Source organism: Macrobrachium rosenbergii, chromosome 3 (assembly GCF_040412425.1).
Source record: "Macrobrachium rosenbergii isolate ZJJX-2024 chromosome 3, ASM4041242v1, whole genome shotgun sequence".
Lineage (NCBI taxonomy): Eukaryota > Metazoa > Arthropoda > Malacostraca > Decapoda > Palaemonidae > Macrobrachium > Macrobrachium rosenbergii.
Genome location: NC_089743.1, coordinates 17,835,317 through 17,855,090, shown reverse-complemented (window position 1 = coordinate 17,855,090; position 19,774 = coordinate 17,835,317). Strand labels below are relative to the sequence as shown.

The 19,774-nt window shown below is 41.5% G+C and overlaps 1 protein-coding gene across 1 annotated transcript in view; it reads right to left on the bottom strand.

The window, feature by feature from the left end:
* The window catches only part of Bruce (BIR repeat containing ubiquitin-conjugating enzyme), a 361,218-nt gene that overhangs the window by 314,320 nt on the left and 27,124 nt on the right, over positions 1–19,774 (bottom strand). The window contains 6 exon segments of the mRNA XM_067128151.1: positions 4,680–5,152; positions 5,155–5,778; positions 6,151–6,493; positions 7,889–8,108; positions 8,224–8,352; positions 10,445–10,710. Coding sequence (XP_066984252.1) covers positions 4,680–5,152; positions 5,155–5,778; positions 6,151–6,493; positions 7,889–8,108; positions 8,224–8,352; positions 10,445–10,710 — 2,055 coding nt within the window.

Here is a 19,774-nt window from a genome sequence, read left to right as displayed (position 1 = left end):
TAAGCCCAAGTCTTGGGCAAGAATACGTTGTGCCTTCGACATGGAGCAAAGAATCCATTCGTCCAAATAAAACGATATGTTGATGCCCATCAGGTGGAGCCAACCTGCTAGGGTAGCAAGAATGCGAGTGACTATTTGAGGGGCCATTGATAACCTGAAGCATAGGGCCCGAAACTGAAACACCTGTTCCTGAAACACAAATCTTAGATATTTCCGAGAGTCCAGGTGTAATGGGATGTGGAAGTAAGCATCTTGTGGGTCTATCGAGACCATTGTCTCCTTGCCGAATGGATGAAAGGATTGAACAGGTTGTCTCCATTCAGAATTTTGTCTTCTGAGCAAAGACATTTAACCCTTAAGGGACGGCATAATTTATCAACGTGCAGCACCCCAGACCGGGGAAACTTTGAGGTCGGCAAAAAAAAAAAAAAAAAAAAAAAAAAAAAAAAAAAAATCACATCAATGGAAAGAGACTGACACGTACATTCACACTGTATAAATAGAAAAATTCTAAAAAATGTTCCCTACCTTCCACGATAACTTGAAAATGGCTACTTACAACCCCTTGTGGGCCCTCATTTACAAGACAATCGTAAATTTTACCAACTTATATATGTTTTTTCTAATAAATAAATTTATTGTATTTTGTAAAATTATTATTACTGCTCACACAATATCAAAACAAATAAGAAATAAAAGCAGTAACAAATTTTTGGCATATTTGTTGTAAAATATTCACATAAATTTACGAGAAGGAAGATTCAGTAACTTTTTTTTTTTACTTTTACATGCTTTTCTGATATTTCTTTGCAATTTTCTTTGTAAAATTACATTTACAACCAACATACTATTGTAAAAGACAAAAACAAAAAATAACAGCAACCCCTTTGTATATTTACAAGCAAATTTACAAAGACTCATGTGAGAGAGAGAGATGCAGTACTTTCCCCCTTGAAGTCACAAGCATTACTGATACTGGCTTAACTCTCATGTCTGTATAAAAGTTGCCATTAGTGAATTTATAGCATATAGAAGTATTGGCACCTTTGTTTCGAATCATTATTACCATAACAGTGGTGCGTAATTCTGCTTCACACTGAAGCTCAATCTGTCCACCTCCCCAAACTTGTTTTGCTTCACACTGAGGATCAATCCGTCCCTTAAGGGTTAAGGCACTCACATCCAGAACTGGTCTCCATCCTCCTGAGGCCTTTGGGACTACAAAAAGTTGATTTTAGAACCCTTCTGGGTTGACGTTCTGAACTACCTCTATTGCCTCCTTTTCGAGGGGAGATGAAACTTCTCTTGCAAGAGGCGAAAATCTCCTCGAACTCTTGGAGTAGGCAGTTAAGGCGATCGGTGTCTTGATTAAGGGAGGTCTCTCTAGGAAGGGGACCACGTAACTGTTCCTTAAGACTTCCACAACCCACTGCTCTGCCCCTCTCCTGCTCCATTTCTCCCAAAACTGAAAGACCCTGGCACCTACTGGAGTACGGATGATACTCAAATCACTTTTTTGAGGAAGGTTTACAGGAGTTCTTAATTGTGCGGGACTGAAATCATATGGTTGGGCTTGCTCTTGAGGAGGATCTCTGCCTACTACCAAGAAAGGGAACGGGTTGTAGAAGAGATGACGACTTAAAGCCCCCCCCGAAGGAGTTTCTTTAGGGCCCCTCGATGGCTTTGCTAGGAGATCATGTGTGGATTTCTTCTGTAAAGCAAAAGAAAATTCGTTGACCACTGGAGGAGGGAATGGACTATCTCTTGAAAGGGGAGAAAAATGAAGTGCCGACCTCTGAATTAAGGTTACTCCTTTAGAGGTGTATAAACACCATAACTCCCTCTTCTTTAACACTCCCACAGCAAACAGTGAAGCCAGCTCCTGTGCTCCATCCCTTATTCCTTATCCATACATGAAAGAACTCCAAAGATATCTGAAGAAAGAGCTGTAGATAAGGTGTCGTATTCCTGTACTTTACAGGCGAGGGTGCCTACCGACCAGTCAAAAAAACTTATAATCTTGAAAACTTTGAAAAGATTCTTCATCATGTGATCCACCTCTGCTGAAGAGAACATAACTTTTGCTGCAGAAAAGGCCGACCTACGGACCGAATCGTCAAGGCCCGAGAAGTCCCCTTGGGAGGAGGCAGCACACGCCCCCCCCCACAAAAAGGAAGGAGTTTCTCCACCAGTCACATAATACGAATATCTTCTCTTCAGAAGCCAGGAAGGAGGATAACTAAAATTGTATTTCCCTTGTTCCCTCTTATTAGCTAGCCAGGTCTCTACCTCATTAATTGACCTCCTGGCCAAAGTCGAAAGTACCATATTCGATATTCGGCAGTCTTGAAGGTCCAATCGTGACAATGCTCATTTGAAAGGTGGATGCAGGAGAAGCGGGTGCAGCTGGAGAGAAAAACGAAGGGAAACTTCAAAAGAGGAAAATCAAGCAGAGATGCATGAGCTGAGGAAGGGGATTCTGCTTCCTCATCTTTGCCACCTTCCTCCCCCTTCGCAGATATGGGTGAAAGAGACAAGTCCTTAGACGAAGAAGGGTTCGAAGGTTTCTTCAAGATGCCTAGAATATCGTCTAGGTGCTGCTGCAAAGGAGCAAGCGATAGATCCACATCTAAAGTTGTCGTCAAACTCAGGAATGGAAATAAAAACTAGCAAATTGTACAAATGAATCTGTACCAGTGGGCGCAACTGAGCGCTCTGAAACCGCTTGTGTTTTGGAAGCAACTGGGCCCTTGTCACTTGAAGAGAACTCGGGTGCAAGAGGTGTGTGCTTCGGCACCAATACGTGCTTGTTGACTATTGACCAATCAGAGGCCAGTGAAGGTTTGTCCTTAGAGACCTCCCTTAGGCTTCCGGTATAGTTTCTCCCTGGTGCATGGGAGTATGCCAGTGACCTTTGCCTGGGAGAATCGGTGGGCTGAGTGGCCAGCTCCTCCACAAAAACTGTACTCTCACTTATTCCTTTCTTATTTTCCATAAAGGAACAAACAGACAGCCCCAATCTGGGCCACAGTATTCACCACCATGTCAAATTTATGATCAAATTTATGTTCAGGGATGGCAATGGCATTGGGTTAGGGAGTACGGGAACTGGGTAAAGGAACAGGTGGAAAAGCAGCAGGAATAGTAATGGGAGACAAAGCCAAAAGAGGTAGAACTGGTAAATCGACAGACAAATTAGCTGTATCCTGACTAGCTTAACTTTTGTAACTCTTAGCTGTTGCTGTTCTCTTTCTATCTCTCTCCATCTTAGTCAAATGAGAATTCAAGGTCTTCCATTTTTACTGTCGAAGTCACTACATTCAGCACAAGACAAATCAACTGAACAAACTGTACACTTAGTTTCTGATCTTTTCGTACTGCAACCTTTGCTGCAATAAGTAGTGTCGGACATCAGTACAAGTCAAACAGTCCAAGTAAATAGTCACAATCAGGTTATTCAAGAAAACCTAAATATCTACATTGCTGAGAGGCTACCAAAACAAATACTTCACCAAACAGTCACAGACCATACAGGAAGTCCCCGGTATAATTATCAGCGGGTTTGGTTATCGGCAATCCAGTTGTACGGGACTTGTCTAGCAACAAAAATTGGCAATTTTTGGCACTGAAAATCACCGATTTCCACTTACTGGCACCGATAACCGAAAATCGGCACTTTTGGGCGCCAATAAGCCCCAAAAATGGTCGATTTTTGGTTATTATCACACCGTCAGAACAGAACGCCTGCCGTTAACCAGGGACTGTCGTATATAGCAAAGTCTGAGGATTTCAAAACCAGCCGCAGCTCACAACCATCGTTGTAAGCTGGCAGAAACATATTGAAGCCCTTTGCTCAGTTGTTTCCTCTTTTCCCAAAAGTGGGTGGGGTCAGTTACCTGTACCGTAATGTAAACAAAAGAATCGCTACTGCAGATTTCAAAATTTTAGCTGCCAGTTAATAGAAACTGTTAGCTATGTAATTAATTGGTAAGTTACTTATATAAAAATGTGATTCACTGGGCCAACAAAAGTATTTTGTAATCATAATTGTAATTTGTTGATGTCCTGTTTGCTGACATTCTCAAATTTTGATTCAAGTAGTAAAGTAGTAAAATCTTGCAAATTATTATTAAAGACAGCTCTAAAAGAGTAGTTAAGATTTTGACTCAGTAGTCTTGTTGCATCACCTCATTTTACCATTTTTATCATTATAAAGTAGTAAAGTACAAGAACAGTGAATTATATTCTAGATTCAAATGGATCACCCTCCAAATTTTCCCTAACATAAAAGATAAAACCTGGAGCACAGTAACCTTAATTTAGTTTGACAGTTAAAGTCTCTCTATAGAACAGAAAGCATTGCAGGAGTTGAAAGAATGTCGCAAAGAACTTTTAGTGGTAGTAGTGCCTTCAGTACTCCCCACAAAGATCACTGTACATGGTAACCAAAAAAAAAAAAACCAAGTTCTTAACTAATGCCTATTTTACCTTAAATAAACATCCACTAAAAGTTCAAAAATTTTTTAAAATCTACATAAAAGCTGGCCATCTAATTTCCAAAGTGTAAAGATATTTCTAAGCCCTTTTATATGCTTTGAGGAAATACAGTATTGTTAAAGTCAGGTATCCCTATAAATAATTCTTAAAAAGCGGTAATGAAGACAATTAAGAACACAAACCTCTGGAGGCAACATCAACAATTTCTTGGTCACCAATTCCCACGAAGTTAAGAGTCTTGTATTCAAAGGTTCTTCCTGCAAGCTGACGACTTCACCACCACGATACACTCGATACACAATAACAGCACCATAAACTTCCCTCACTCCCCCCACTGCACCATCACTACTACTGTCTGTGGGTGCACTTCCAGAACTATTACCACAGTTTAATAGCCCATCACTCGTGCTCAGTGTCACTACAATGTACTCCCCACAAGGAGTGGGGACTATTTGGTCCACTGTTAAATGAAGCTTGACACTATTTAACTTATGTGGCAAAGGAATACACTGAATGCACTTGGGTTCCTTCTTTAAAATGTCATTCTTGGAGTCCGGCTCGGATGTTGTAGTTGACACCACATTATCTTTGGCTTTTGACTTAGGAATACAAGTTGTCCCCACTTGGGATGTACCTTTACTTTTGACAAATAAGTTGGGGGTGTAAAAAACAGGTCATTAGCTAAAGGATTAGACCACAAAAGCTTTGCCTTAGGGTGTGGTATAATTGTAGCATCCCCAAATGTTCCAACCTTCACAGTGGATTTTTTATAGGGTCCCTGATTGACAGATTTTGTGGCAACTTTATTGCTTGTAGTTGACTGTGACACCTTCACATTCAGATCATAAACAAGCAAATACGGTACAAAGTTCTGCTGGCCACTGGATACAGATGTTGATACAATGGCAGACTCACTCAATGACACAGACTTTGACGGCACTGCTACACAATCAGATTCAATGTCTTCCTCTGTTGAGCCTCGTCTAGAAGAATCTAATTTCATTATATCTAAACTTTCAGCTTCTCTTTGGCTAGCCTGATTAACATTATTTAACACCTGGACTAATCCTACATCACAAGTTTCCTGACGGTCTCCACTTGATGCCCCAAACAATTCATAACGTCTCAATCCCACCCCAACCACCAAGCTTGACCGTGCAGATGATGTCAAGGCAATTGCTGCACCCTTGTATCTCTGAGATACTTCATTAGGATCTGCCAATACACACAAAGATGATACCCTTACGTCATGTGAGGGACGAGGAGGAGCAAACAGTTCATCTGAAAAACAAAGATCAAATAAATGGCTAAGATCAATCAAGATGATGTACATTTAGAAAGGTTACTATTTTAAGTCTAAAAAGTTTTGCACTTTTGGTGATCTACTTGCATTGACTTCTGGCCAATAAATGTCTGCTTACAAGTTACTGCACACAATAGCACAACATAAAAACACCCCTTAACATTTCCCATTTTTTCAAGAAAAAGCTGATGGCGGCTATCATAGTACCATTTATATAAATAAAGATTTGTGATAAATTAACATTTAAAATCACAAGCACACCAAGATGTAAAAAAAAAAAAAAGTAATGCTACATTATAGTAATATAAAACTCAATTTCATCATACACTATCCTTGAGGATCCAACTCACCAACTGCTATATCATCCAGGGGCAATTCTACCACCTGTGAAACTGGTGCTGGTGGCGAGGGTGGAGAGGTAGGGGGTAGCGTTGGTGAAGAAGGGACAGGCGATTGCACAACGGCATCAGTATCAGCAGTAACAGTGACTTGTGCATCAGTTTCAGAACAAGGTCCAGGGAGATCAACATTGTCTTCGGTGCCAACAGAACCATTTTGTTCATCTTCTCCCCAGACCCATGCCTCACGGGGAACGGGGGGTTGCAGGGGAACATCTGTGTACCCTATGGTGTCTGAGAAATGCTTGTCTAAAATTGTTGAATCAGAAGGATCAATTGAAAAACTAACTTCTTTCTGTAAAGGGAAATTCAATGCAAAGTACCATTAGCAACTGGAGTAAAGTAAAATGTGAAAAGTATCAAGTAAAGGCTGGTGAGGAAATTACTATACACAGTATCTTTTAGAGTTTACATAGTAAAAATAACCATTTCTGTGCTAACACAAGAATTACAATGTTGCATATGTGAACTGGTCCTGGAAGCTAGTTAAATTTTTAATTTACATTCAGCTGGTTTGGCAATTCAGCCTTAATGCAGACATGAAGTAAAAACTATTATCTCATTGCATGTTTCCATTTCTTTTCCTGCAAGGTCAAGTTTCCCTAAAAAACAAAAAAATTCTGCTACTGACTTCTGTGGGCCAGTATTCAATTGCGCCCTTTGGCAAATATTTTCAAAAAAATTTGTCATAACATACTCAGAAAATCCTTTATAACAACAGACCTGAGAAATGGCACAAATTCTTACAACAACAAAAATGACATTTTTATAATAAATTTAAGTTTTATATATACTTACCAAGTAATTACATAGCTACAGTTTCTAACTAGTACAACAGCTTAATTTAACAATTTTAGGTAGTGCTTCGATTATTTAGAGCAGGTGACCAGTACCGCCCACTAATGGCAATATTAGGAATGACTTAGCATATAACTTCATTCTGTTTATGCTTACGTCCATCAGAGATGAGGAGGGAAGGCTCCGATCATGTAATTACTTTAAAATAAAAATGTCACGTCATTTTTATATAAGTAACTTACCAAGTATAATTACATAGCTGAATCCCACACTGACAGGAGGTGGGATAGATGGACATATTTTATTCCAAAACATTAAGTAATGTAATGAATTAGAAAAGTTGTTAGCATTGAATACAATGCTTGTTCCTTGTTAGTTGAGAGAGCCTGCAGTAAAAACTGCCGCTGGTTGGTGCTAAACTTAACCTGAAGTGGACAATGACTGCTTCTATATCTAGTAGCAGATTTTCTACTTACTAAGTAGAAATCAAGGAAGCAGGTAATCAATTTGCAAAACATGATAAACTTGAATCAGAGGTTAATAAAAAAATACTGATCCTGAAAGTATAGGCTTGAAGGGTACTTGAAATCAGTGATAATACATCACCAAAATCCTGTTAGGCAACCAGCAAACAATGAAAAGAGCTGCCACAAATATCTGATGTTTACATCGAGGACGACAGAAACAGAATGAGGTTATCTGTTAAGTCGTTCCTAGTATTGCTGTTAGCGTGTAGTACTGGTCACCTGCACTAAACAATCAAAGTGTTACCGTGAATTCTGAATTTAAGCTATCATACTAGTTAGAAACTATAGTTGTGTAATTACTTAAGTTACTTATATAAAAATGTCAACTTTGTCAGTCTTTAAACTACTAACTATTAATGACTTACTTTCAATTCTTTTACAGTATTCCAAACTACAATACTGCCATGTCTCGTTGCTGATGCGATGAACTGGTGGCTGTTTGTGTGACTAATATATGCAACCTCTTCTGCCCTTTCACTATGGATCAAAGCTGGGCTAGTGGCATGTGTGACTGATAATGGAACATTGTGCGTGTATTCACCCTTCACAAAAGGGCAGTTTGGGGAATGGCGTTCGTGCTCAGACCTATGAAAAAAAGATAAAAAATTAAAAAATACACAAATAAATTAAAGTCTTCACACCAAATAAAAACACTATCTCAAGCACTAAAGGTGCAACTGACAAGAGTCTAAATACAAACCATGGTTCATCAGTTGGCTCCCAATAAACAAGGCATACACTACATATGAAGCACATTGCCCGATCATCATCTGGTGCAATTGGCTGATGGAAAAATCCAGCCTGAGCCATCTGTTCTGGCAATGCCCACCTGAAATTAATAAGAAAAACATATTTCTAAAATGCAATAAAAAGGGGCAATTTTAAATTTAAATCCAACTATTCTTTCAATATACTTTCCTTTAAGCTACAATTTTCTTAATTTTTTACAAAATAAATACCACCTTACAAAATTAAAAAGCTCTTGATGCTCTAGAAATGGAAATCTATTTATCTTATTTGTGCCATACTATATATTTTACCTGTACCACATTGTCAGAAACAGTGTGGTCTAGCTGACAATCAAATCATCAAGACACATCATTCATCTGCCTTGGAAAGTGGAAACGGCTGCTTGGAGGAAACTTAGGCTTCTTACACACTAACAGAAGGATATTAATGTTTTTAGATATTCCTATGCAGAAACGCTTTGGTCTTCACACACGAGCGTGAAAGGCAAAGATGCTCAATAAATGGACGATATTTTTTATCGCTAGCGACAATCAAATTAGGTAAGTTCCCGTTAACGTTTTCTGTTGAATGTTTATAGTAAACGGATATAAAAGATCAATATATATTTAATAGAACTTGTTAAATACAGTTCTAATCAAATGTTTAATTGTTTTAAGCAAGTAAACCATTGGTGACTGGAAAATTGATGAGAGAGTTGGTATATATTACCATTTCAAGTATCGAAATCAAAACGAACTTCGCTTTGAGATGTAAAGAAACATTCAGTCTGTTTCTTGACTGATTGAGTGCTGCAAGTTGCTGTCAATATGGCCAAGAAGATGCGTTCAAAGGTGAGTTTTTATTGAGAAATTTGAAAGAATTTAGTGCATATAGTGATTTAAATGGAATTATAGAAGTTGTATTCTCTACTAAGAATTTAAAGAAAATATCAGCTGCTGACCGATAAAGTGTCAGTTCTTGCATTTAGTGCATAACTACGGTAAGAGCCTCTTGTATCACATTCCCTCATCGACATGCTCATCAGGTATTTTTTAACAAGAAGAATAGTTTGTTAATAATAACAAAATATAATAACTTGATGTTGTACACTATTTTTTTAAGAAAACATCAAAATGCACCTAATCGCTCCGCATTTTAGGCTTGTATGTAAACACCTAATCGTTTGAGGCTCAAGTCGCTTCCCGTCAGCTGCTCAGCTTCGCTTGTAGTGTGTAAGAAGCCTTACAGAAGGGGCTATGAGGAAGGTGCTACCAGTAAAATCAAAGTTTAGTATTCTGAGGATATCAGCATTTGAAAATATGAAATGATGACTGGATTGATAAGGCTGGCAATAGCAACAAAGACTGTCAAGAACTTCCAAGGCCTAGTAAACATATCTCATAGGCAAAATATAGTAAAAGTATGTTGGTAGATATGAAGTATTTTCTTTGTATGAGGAAGGCTTCCTGTCACCCAGAAAATAAAGAGCTAACATACACAAGTACTAAGTGAAGCTGGAGGCAACCAAACTTAGGCTGTTAGTCTAGTTTGAAACAGGGAAATCGAGCATTCATAATGTAGAGCACTCAAACCACAGTCACTCTATCCCTAGACATGCCAATTCTAAAGTTTAAAAGATGAAAAAGCAAGAAAGTCTATGAGTGACTATTTGCACATGTGCACCAGTGGACTACTGGTTATAGATAATTACCCAGTTCATTCTACAGCACAGATGGATCTGACAGTAAGGACAATTGTCACAGTGGGTTTGGCCTCCGTACTTTAACTTAGAAAATCCATTTGAGCAATCCTTCACTCAACAAATCCTAAATGAACTCTCAGATGACAATAATGTCACTAACAACATCAACTCAAAAACAGACCATAAATACTCAGCATGATGTTCCTTCAACCAGTACCACTTTGAGAAAAGAACCTCTCACAAAGGCAGCAAATAAAAAATGACTGGAAAACCTTAAACTCACTTGAGCTACATGCAAGTGAGAAGGCAGAAAACAGGGTCTACTAACCCAACCAGTCATAAATGTAAAATTCTTTCTGTCAAGTGTTGATCAAGTTACAGTTAGATGGATATTTCATTAATTTTATTGAAATGATGATGGTGATGGTGGAAAAACAGGTTTGAAAATGAACATGAAAAATTAAACCACATATTAAAACAACAAACTTACTTGTAATTCATGTGAGGCCATTTGATGAATGTAGCTAATCTAGCAGCTTCACTAAACATGGCATCTCTATCAGGTGCACTATTGCCAGGTGGCCCTTGCCCAGTGTCAGGTGTCGGAGGCGGCAAGAGGTGTGCCAGGCGGTGTATGAGGGCCGAAGCAATGGAGAGAGCTGGAGTGTATTTCGTTAAACGTTTCAGTTCACTAACCAAACCTACACACACACTCCTCAAAACCCCCAGTGGCAGTTCCAGTCGCAGTGTGCTCCACTGAAAGAAAAAGTACACTAATAAAGACATCTGGTGGCAATTAAATTTTCTAATTCACTTTTCTAATTCAATTTGCTGTTTTCAACAGTAACTTCAGAAACGCCTCTCATACTTTCAATTACAGCCCTGTATGATAACAATTCGAGAAAACTTGGAATGAACATATGCCAGTCTACTTTAAACCAAGACATAACAATTTCCATGTATGTAGCTTTCCTGATACAAACCTTCTCAAAATAAAAAAAAAAACAAGCAATATGTAGCAGTGCAGTAATGTACCAATAAAGTACGTTACATTAAAAATATTTTTTCCTTAACCTATTCAATACTTGGGTGGGTAACATATCTGAGTAAGGAACATCTTCACAATGACTACTACTGGTCTACAACTATCTATATAACCTTTCATAAATGACCAACAAATACAAGACAGCATTAAACATATTCTGTACATGAAAAACACCAGGGTAAATCTAAAGAATACTGTACACAGTCAACAACTAAGCTAATCTAACCTACCCAAAACCCTCACCTGACTTGGGTACATGGCCTACCACAAGCAAACATTGTTTATTGTTTTCAATAAACAACAAACCTATACAATAATATTAGGCCCTATACATCATGATAGTACAGTAAACAACCGCCCACCCCCATTATCTGCGTTCTCACGATTCGCGGATTTCTCTATGGAACACATATACACATTATTCGCGTAAAATTTACCCATTTGCGGTATTTTTTACTGAGAAATATTCACTAATTACTGTATTTTCATATAATTTTCATAACTAAATGCACTTTTTGTGATAAAACTATTAAAATACTCAAGTATGAGCATTTTTAGTTTTTTTTTGTGTCTGAACTATCAAAATAGGAAGTTCTAAGTGTTTTTAAAGGGGTTTTAAGTATTCACGGATTTTAGCCATTCGCGGGTGGTGCACAACCCCCACGAATACAGGGGGTTTACTGTACCAAACACCCCTAATTTAACAAATTTTCCCCTAAAATACCCTATGCAGCAATGTTCATAACTGTGGCAACTGAAATGTGCAAATGGGTACAGTATTTACAATAATCAAACTAAGGCTGATCACTTTCAGTATTAAGAAGCACAGCAAGCAAAGTTGTAATGAATATTTTTTAATACACAGTGACTTTTTAACCATAAATTCCAAGGTACAAGAAAAAAAAGGACTATGAACAGATTCTATACTGTATGTACTTAAGGTCATTCAGCATTCTGTTTAGTGACTGATTTTAAGAGGCCCAAAAAAGAAACATCTTCAGGGACTTCCCTAGTTTAAGGGTGACATTTACAATATGACAAAATTTGGAAGTAATTTGTATTTTTCTTAACATACAAACCTGAGGTCTTTACATAGGAATTACCTTCAGCGTGAGCTGGAGCAGGCTATTCTACAAATGAATGTTGTTTGGTAATTAAACTGCCGAGTTGCGCAACTACTTGCCTTATAGCCAAGGAAACAGAATGAGGGGTGGATACGGGTGGGAAGTGTATGTAAAGACCTCAGGTTTGTATATTAGGAAAAATGGAAATTACTTTAAAAATTTGTAATTTATTCCTACACAAATACAAACCCTTGGTCTTCACATAGGAAGCCTTACTGATTGGTGGGAGGATCTGAGTAAACTTCATAACCGACTGGAGGTTCGCCTTACCTGGGAGTTTTTCTTGGTTGTGTAATGTCGAGCAAAGGAAGTAGTCCCATGCTTCTGATCAGGGGAACAATTGTGTGCTCAACTGTCAGGCTTACAGGCTTTTCAAAGTAATAGGTTTGGAAGCAACATTACTTCAAAAAAGGCTTGGAAGAACACTATGTCAGAGACAATAAAGCCAAGATAAGTAATGGGTTAGTTTTATTGCCAATCCCTCTCTTCCCTTGCTAGAGTGAGGGCAGGACTTGCTTCTATTAGATCATAACAGTGGAAAAAATTGAAAGGCTGACTACTCACCTGCATCTGTGTTCGTCCAGCTCATGATGGCGTAACAACCTATCCTTTGCCTGCTGGAAGAGGAGAGGTACAAGAAGAGGAAAGAAGGGGGACAAGTCACACACACTCGCTCTCACTTCTATGACCATACATCTTAGACCAGATGCCACCTGTCCTGCTAGGGGAACAGGATGAGCTACACAACTTGTTGAGTAGCCACCACAGGACCCAAAATAAAGGTGTCCAAAGACCTATGGGCAATGTCCCCCAGATAAAAGGAAGTGAACATTGTCTGATGCAACCACGCCCCTGCTCTCAGCACCTGATTCACCAACTGGTTCTTCTTGAATGCGAGGGATGGAGAGATGCCCCAGACCTCATGAGCTCTGGGCCAGAGAGTACCCAAATCCTCTTTGTTTGACGTTGAGTATGCCTGCTTGATAGTCTCACGAAGCCAGAAAGAGATTGTGTTCTTGGACACCTCTTTCTTGGTCTTGCCAGTACTAACAAAAAGTCATCAACACCCAGGCCTGAGCTGTCGAGTCCTTTTAAAGAGGAACTGCAGCACTCTAACTGGACAAAGTAGCATAAGAAAGACCATGGAGTTCACCTACTCTCTTTGCCAATGCCAGGGAAGCAGAAATACAGTCTTGAGTGTCAGATCCCTGTCTGACAACTCTTGTAAAGGCTCGTAAGGTGCACCACTCAGGCTCTGAAGGACGAGTCACATCCCACTCAGGGGACCTGAGTTCCCTGGGAGGGCAAGACTTTTCAAGGCTTCTCACCAGCATGGAGATCTCCATGAGGAAGAGAGATCTCAGCCCTTTAGATGTAGGATTAGCCCAGGGCGGCTCTGTAGCCCTTACTTGCTGAGACAGACAGATGCTTCTCTTGGCGAAGGATGACGAGAAAGTCTGCTACCTGCTGAATAGTACCTCTGTCCAGAGAGAAACCTCTTCCATGACACCAACCACAAAAGATGGGCCATTTCCCTTGGTAGATGTCCGCAGAGGATTTCCAAAAATATCCATATCCAGACATCTCTGACGCTGTTTGGTGAGAATAGCCTCTTGCTCACAGGAGATGCTGGATAGTCTCCAACCATGAAGGGATAGGGACTCAATGGGCTGGTGGAACCTCTCTACATGGAGTTGCCAAAGGCGGTTGTGCCAGGGATGAATTTCTCTCGATGCCTCAGATAGCAGAGCTAGCAGGTCCGGGTACCACTCAGCATCTGGCCATTTAAAAGCCACCAGGGTCATCCTGAGGTTCGTGATGATCATTACCCTGTTGATCACCTGACAAATAAGACAGAACGGAGGAAAAGCGTACGTGTCGAGATTGTCCGACGGGTGTTGAAAGGTGCCCTCCGCTGTAGCCCAAGGGTCCGGGAAGACGGAGCAGGAACTGGCAACTTCCTGTTGTGCATGGCTGCAATAAGTTTCAAGAAAGTATACAGTGGACCTCCCCGTATTCATGGGGGATGTGTACCAGATGCCCCCGCGAAGTTAAAATCAGCGAACACTTGACACCCGCCCCCCTTAAAAATGCTTATAACTGCCTATCTTCAAAGTTCATACACCAAATGTATACCTAAAAATATCATCCTACATCAAATATACTTTAAACTATTATCCTATTACTGTATTAATCTTTGAAATTATATTATTAATAATATAATTTCAAAGTCATCTTAATCATTTAACCTTTAAAAATATACGTATCTAATATACGGCTTACAGCTACGTGTGGAAATAATCCAGTGCCCCCTACGTATTCACCATGCAAATTTTCTTTAATACAGTTACTATTCAAGCCATCCTGTTTTCTTTTACAGGGGAAACACTGGTATGTGCGTAATTCATAAAAGAGAGAGAGAGAGAGAGAGAGAGAGAGAGAGAGAGAGAGAGAGAGAGAGAGAGAGAGAGAGAGAGAGAGAGAGAGAAACAAAAATACATATGCACATTAAAAAAATTTAATACAACGTACATATTAAGATTTCTACACACATAAATCATGTGGGTACTCACCAGTGATGAATCTTGATTAAAGATGATGATGAATTAGCTGTGCAGTCTGATGAATGACCACGATATGACTGCACAGCAAAGTAGAAGAGTTACATCTCCTCTGAAGGCGCCTCTTCACCTTCAGGAGGCGCTTGGGGAGGCACTTCTTCTAGCGCTCGGGGAGGCACTTCTTCAGGCGCTTCATGAGGCACTACTTCAGGCGATTAGGGAGGCTAGCAGAACTTTAAAGGTGCCCTTGCCCTGGGCACAGTACCATAATAAAAACAACCTGATCATGTTGTCACCCACACTAAAGTAAAACCACAACCCAACCACTAAGAGTGCCGGGTGCTCCGGGTACATTGTACCCCCTCCGGCTCCCCAAAATCCAACACTTAACTACAAGGTAAAGAGGCAGTAGGAGAAAATCCTATGCTTCCTTCCATGATGCCACGCCAGTAACTAAAAACTGCAAGGTACTGCCAAAATTTTAAACAATGTTTCAACTCCCTCAGAGTTATGAGAAACTAAGAACGATCATACTACCAGTAGGTTGATTGTCAAATGGGTGTAAGGGATATATAGTGTTTGAAAGCTGACGAGGTAGTCGCTGTTCTGACATCTTTAGCTTTCACCAGGAGGAGGAAAATGCTTCCCCTAAATCTGAATGTGTCTCATAAGATAAAGTCCATTAGGATAAAGGGTAACACATTCTAATCAGAGAATGAGACGAGCTCTTGCCCTAACTCCCTGGGTTATGGATAGCATGGGACTTCCGGCTTTTTAGGCAATACCATACCACCCACCTGGGCAGAGAGCTCCCTGTTCCTCCTCAGAGCCTTCTGTATCTCAGAGAAGGTGCTGGTGCCAGGTTGCAGTTGCCGCCAGGAGTTCTAATCAGAGGAAGAAAGTAGTTCTTGCCATTACACCATAGGTTCTGGATGGACTTCTAACCTGAACATTCAAACTGGACAGAAAACTTTAGAGTCTTCCTCAGAGCTAGTGAGCGCTACTGGGTGCTCAGAGCAAAAGCTGACGTCATAGCCAGAGCTGGTGCCAGGCTATTGCTGACGCCAGGATAGCAGGGCACCACACGAGCTATGAGCTTGGGTGTTGTTGGCACTCCTGGAAGTCACGGATATCCGTAAAATTCCTAAGGGAGAAAGAAAACAGACAAGGTATTGGATGGATCCCTACCCTTAGACTAAAATCCAAGGAGAAACGAGCGAACCATGTCTCCTTCTTCCTTGCTTAGGCTTGTTAGGAACTTCAAAGGAAATTAAGGGTACAGATGCCAATGAACTAGGTCTCCATGCTTCCACATGAGTTATGAATAGTTCCATACCCCTTAAGAGGGATAACTGCAAAAGGAACATGGACGTCTCGCAGAGGAGACGTAGGGCCTGAGATACTAGCCTCAGAAAGTCGATCCCCAGATGAAGAGAGAAGATTGACTTCCACATCTTGCAATGGTCTCTGCTATACGTCTCAAAAAGATCTTCAATTGATAATCCTCTGGACAGTCTGGAGTCGGTCGGAGAAAGATCTGACTACCTTGGTAGAACTCTTGAAGTGAGGTTGTCCGAGAAAACACAGTGGGGGAATATCCTGTAGAGTCTGGCCACAACCAAGCAGGTTCAGGGACCATGATATGGGCCAGAATAGGACTAAATGGACAAAATAACTTAGAGTTAGCCTGAAGATTGTGTCGCTCCTCCTTGATCGTGATGAAGGGCGTGAAGAGAGGAGGTGCGATGGATCTGTCTATAGCATGGGGTCTGTTGCACATGCTATAGGGATGGTATGGACCACAAAAGGAGGAAAACAAAGATTCCTTGAAGGGGCAAACAGGTCCAAGAAGGGTCTGTCCCACAGATTCCACAGATCACAGCAGACGGTCCCCTTCTGACGTCTCAGTACATCTGATAGGGTTTTAGTTCTATGAACTGATCAAGTGACTAGAAGACCTGACTGATCTGTCCACAGAAACAGGGCTCTTCCTATAGAGGTGGGAAGACGTGGGGTAGAGCCTTGCTTACATAAAAACATTAGAACTGCGGTCTAGTCTGAATGGTTACCACAGTCTAGGAGTGCACTAAGTTCAAAAAGCATTGAAGTTATGTGAACAAACTTCCAGCTCTATGAGAAGGAAGTGAAGGATCCATCTTTCCAGAGACCACGCCCTGGAAAAACCCTGCTTCCCTAAGAAGGCTCCCAAACCTGTGATCAAAGTGTTGAAAAGAAATCCAAGACTAGGTTCATGAATGAAGGAACTTCTTTACAAACTACTAAGTTTGGACAACTATAAGTATTTAAATACAAGAGGAACAAGGACTCCAGAGAAAACTTGTGCTGCCAGGAGGCCAACACCTGGCAAGTTCAAGGAAGGGTGCTTCCTGCATCTCCAAAATCCATTCAATAACCATGAAGACTAAAGGAAGAGGCTGTCTGGCTTGTTCTCTATCTGCTGTGGACATGCCTCACATTGATGATCATGTAAACTTGCAGCCAAAAGAGCAAACTAGTTGAAGGACGGGAAGAATCGCAGACAACCATGTGAACTAGCTGCCAACTCTGCGGACTTTATGACAGTCAAGTGAAGACGTTGAAATCCATGCAGATTCAACGAAAACTGAACTTGACAACGCTTAGCGTGGACTCAACGTTACCCTTGTACAAAACAAAGATGTGCAGAACTGTACGCAGAGAATGATTCTGAAAAGTTCTAATGGCTTGAAAAATTCCAAAATTGTAAGAACCTGGGCCCCATGAACTTACGCCAGGCGTATGGAGGTGGCCGCCGAGTGCTAGATATAATGATGAGCGCTCTAGAGCATGTGCTGGGCGCTTGGACGAATGTGCCAGGCACTAGGAAGTGGTGCCAGGAGCTCATGAAAGGGTCCAGGTAAACGGGAATTGGCACCTTACAGGAAAGTCGTTCAACAAAGAATGAAACTGCAAGAAGACCTTGAGAAGACGGTAGTTTTTGCCACTGACAGGAAGTAGAGAACAGCACCTGTCAACATGTAAATCTTCAGTGGAGTGAAGAGCCAAGAGGCTTATGGCATTCAGTCTTCGCCCGAAACCTTAGAACTGAAGGAAAATTGGAAGATGCACTGTAAAAGTTCCATTAGGTCTGTCCAATTTGGCCAACAACTCGTGGGCGCCAGAGCTAGAGTAGGCTCACTACTAATATCCCAGGCAGGAAGAGGGGGAAAAAGGGCAAAACTCTCGGATCGTCTGAAAGCAGAGATTCTTGGCAGACGGAAAAACTTGAAAGCCCGAGAGATGCGACTGAAAGTTGACAGGAGGACTCTGGCCAGTGCTCCTGATGTCAGTCCAGAAAATTAGGACTTCCAACAAACTTGACAAGAAAGTCTAGATCTGACAAGGCACTAGAGTGAGGGAAGACAAAAGACACTTGTCTTGCTCCTTTTAAACGAAAGCCAAATTTCCAACCCTGACAGATGCTTGGATGACTAGGAAATAGCCCAAAAGAGGACGGTTCCTTCAGCAACTCCACACCTCTGACCCATAAGTCTTGTCCAGAGGTAGGCTTGGTCTCTGTCCAATGGGAACTGGAGCACAAGACAGGACAACAGCGTGTTCTTAAAATTCAGGTGCCGAACCAAAGAACTGGTACCGGACACAGCAGGTTGGGGTTCAGATCCCTTGGATCCCACTACACGCTTGAATCCCTCGGATCCCACTGCATACTTGGATCCATCAGATCCCACTGAGTGCTTGGATCCACCGGATCCCACCAGGCACTTGGATCCATCAGATCCCACTGGACACTTGGATCCATCAGATCCCATTGGACACATGGATCCCTCAGATCCCACTGCGTAATCAGATCCTACTGATTGCTCGGATCTCACTGGATGCTTGATCTCTTGGATCCCACTGTACACTTGGATCCCTCGGATCCCACTGTACACTTGGATTCCTCAGAACCCACTGGGCGCTTGGATCCATTGGACCCCACCGGACACTTGGATCCATCAGATCCTACTGGACTCTTGGATCCATCAGATCCTACTGGACTCTTGGATCCATCAGATCCTACTGGACTCTTGGATCCATCAGATCCCACTGGACGCCTGGATCCATAAGCACCCTTTGGACGTCTGGGATCCACTTGGCATTTAGAGGCCACTGGGCGCTTGGGAGCCACTGGAAGCTCAGTATAAACTGGGAGCTCTGCGTTGTCCCAAAAACTACAAGAGGGCTCCTGGTCCCTATGGCGCTTACAAGGGATCAAAGGAGCCTGATCCTCCACTGCGAGCCTTTTCAATGGCCTGGAAGAATCCTGGAAATGCCAGCTGTGCCCTTTAGACTCAGAGTCTGATCCACTGGAAGAAAAGCTGTGAGGGTCCACTTGTACACCTTTCCAGAGGTTATCTACCAATGCCTGGGAAATAATGAAAGGTTCGGCTGAGGGAGCAACTACCCATGGGGAAAAAACCCCTTCAGACTCCCATGGACCAACAGTATGCCTCCTCCTAGGTTTAGGGGAGTCTGACAGGGACCAGGTTTAGGAGATCTGATAGGGCCAGATAGCCACATCCTCCACTACACATCCAGTAAAACGCCTTTCCAGTAGCTGTCTGTCGATACCTGGGACCGGCAACAGGCTCGACTGAGGGGGCAACTACCTGTGCGTAACCCCCCAACCTACCTTGGACTTCCAGTATGCCTCCTCTCAGGTTTAGGGGAGTTTGATAGGAAATTTCTCTCTAGGAGCATCAGGGTATAAGTAGACACCTCCTCCACTGCACAACACTTCACTATTACAAGGTTAACTTCTGTTAACCCAGACACAAGACTGGCAATGGCTTGGGAAGGAAGCAAGGGAGCCAGGCATAGTAGCAAGAAGAAAAAAATTATAGGCACCAGAAGATTAGGAGCTGGTGCCAGGCGCTGGGTGCTCCCAGGTGTAGATGGTGCCAGGCAACTGGGCATCAAGTGAGCTAGTAGCTCATAAGCCAAGAAATTGGGAGCTGGTGAGCGCTCCTGGGCATTCGGAGCCGATCCTCGGCTGTCAAGAATGTTAATTCTTCCAAAAGCCCAGCGCAACCAAAAAAAGCACAATTTCT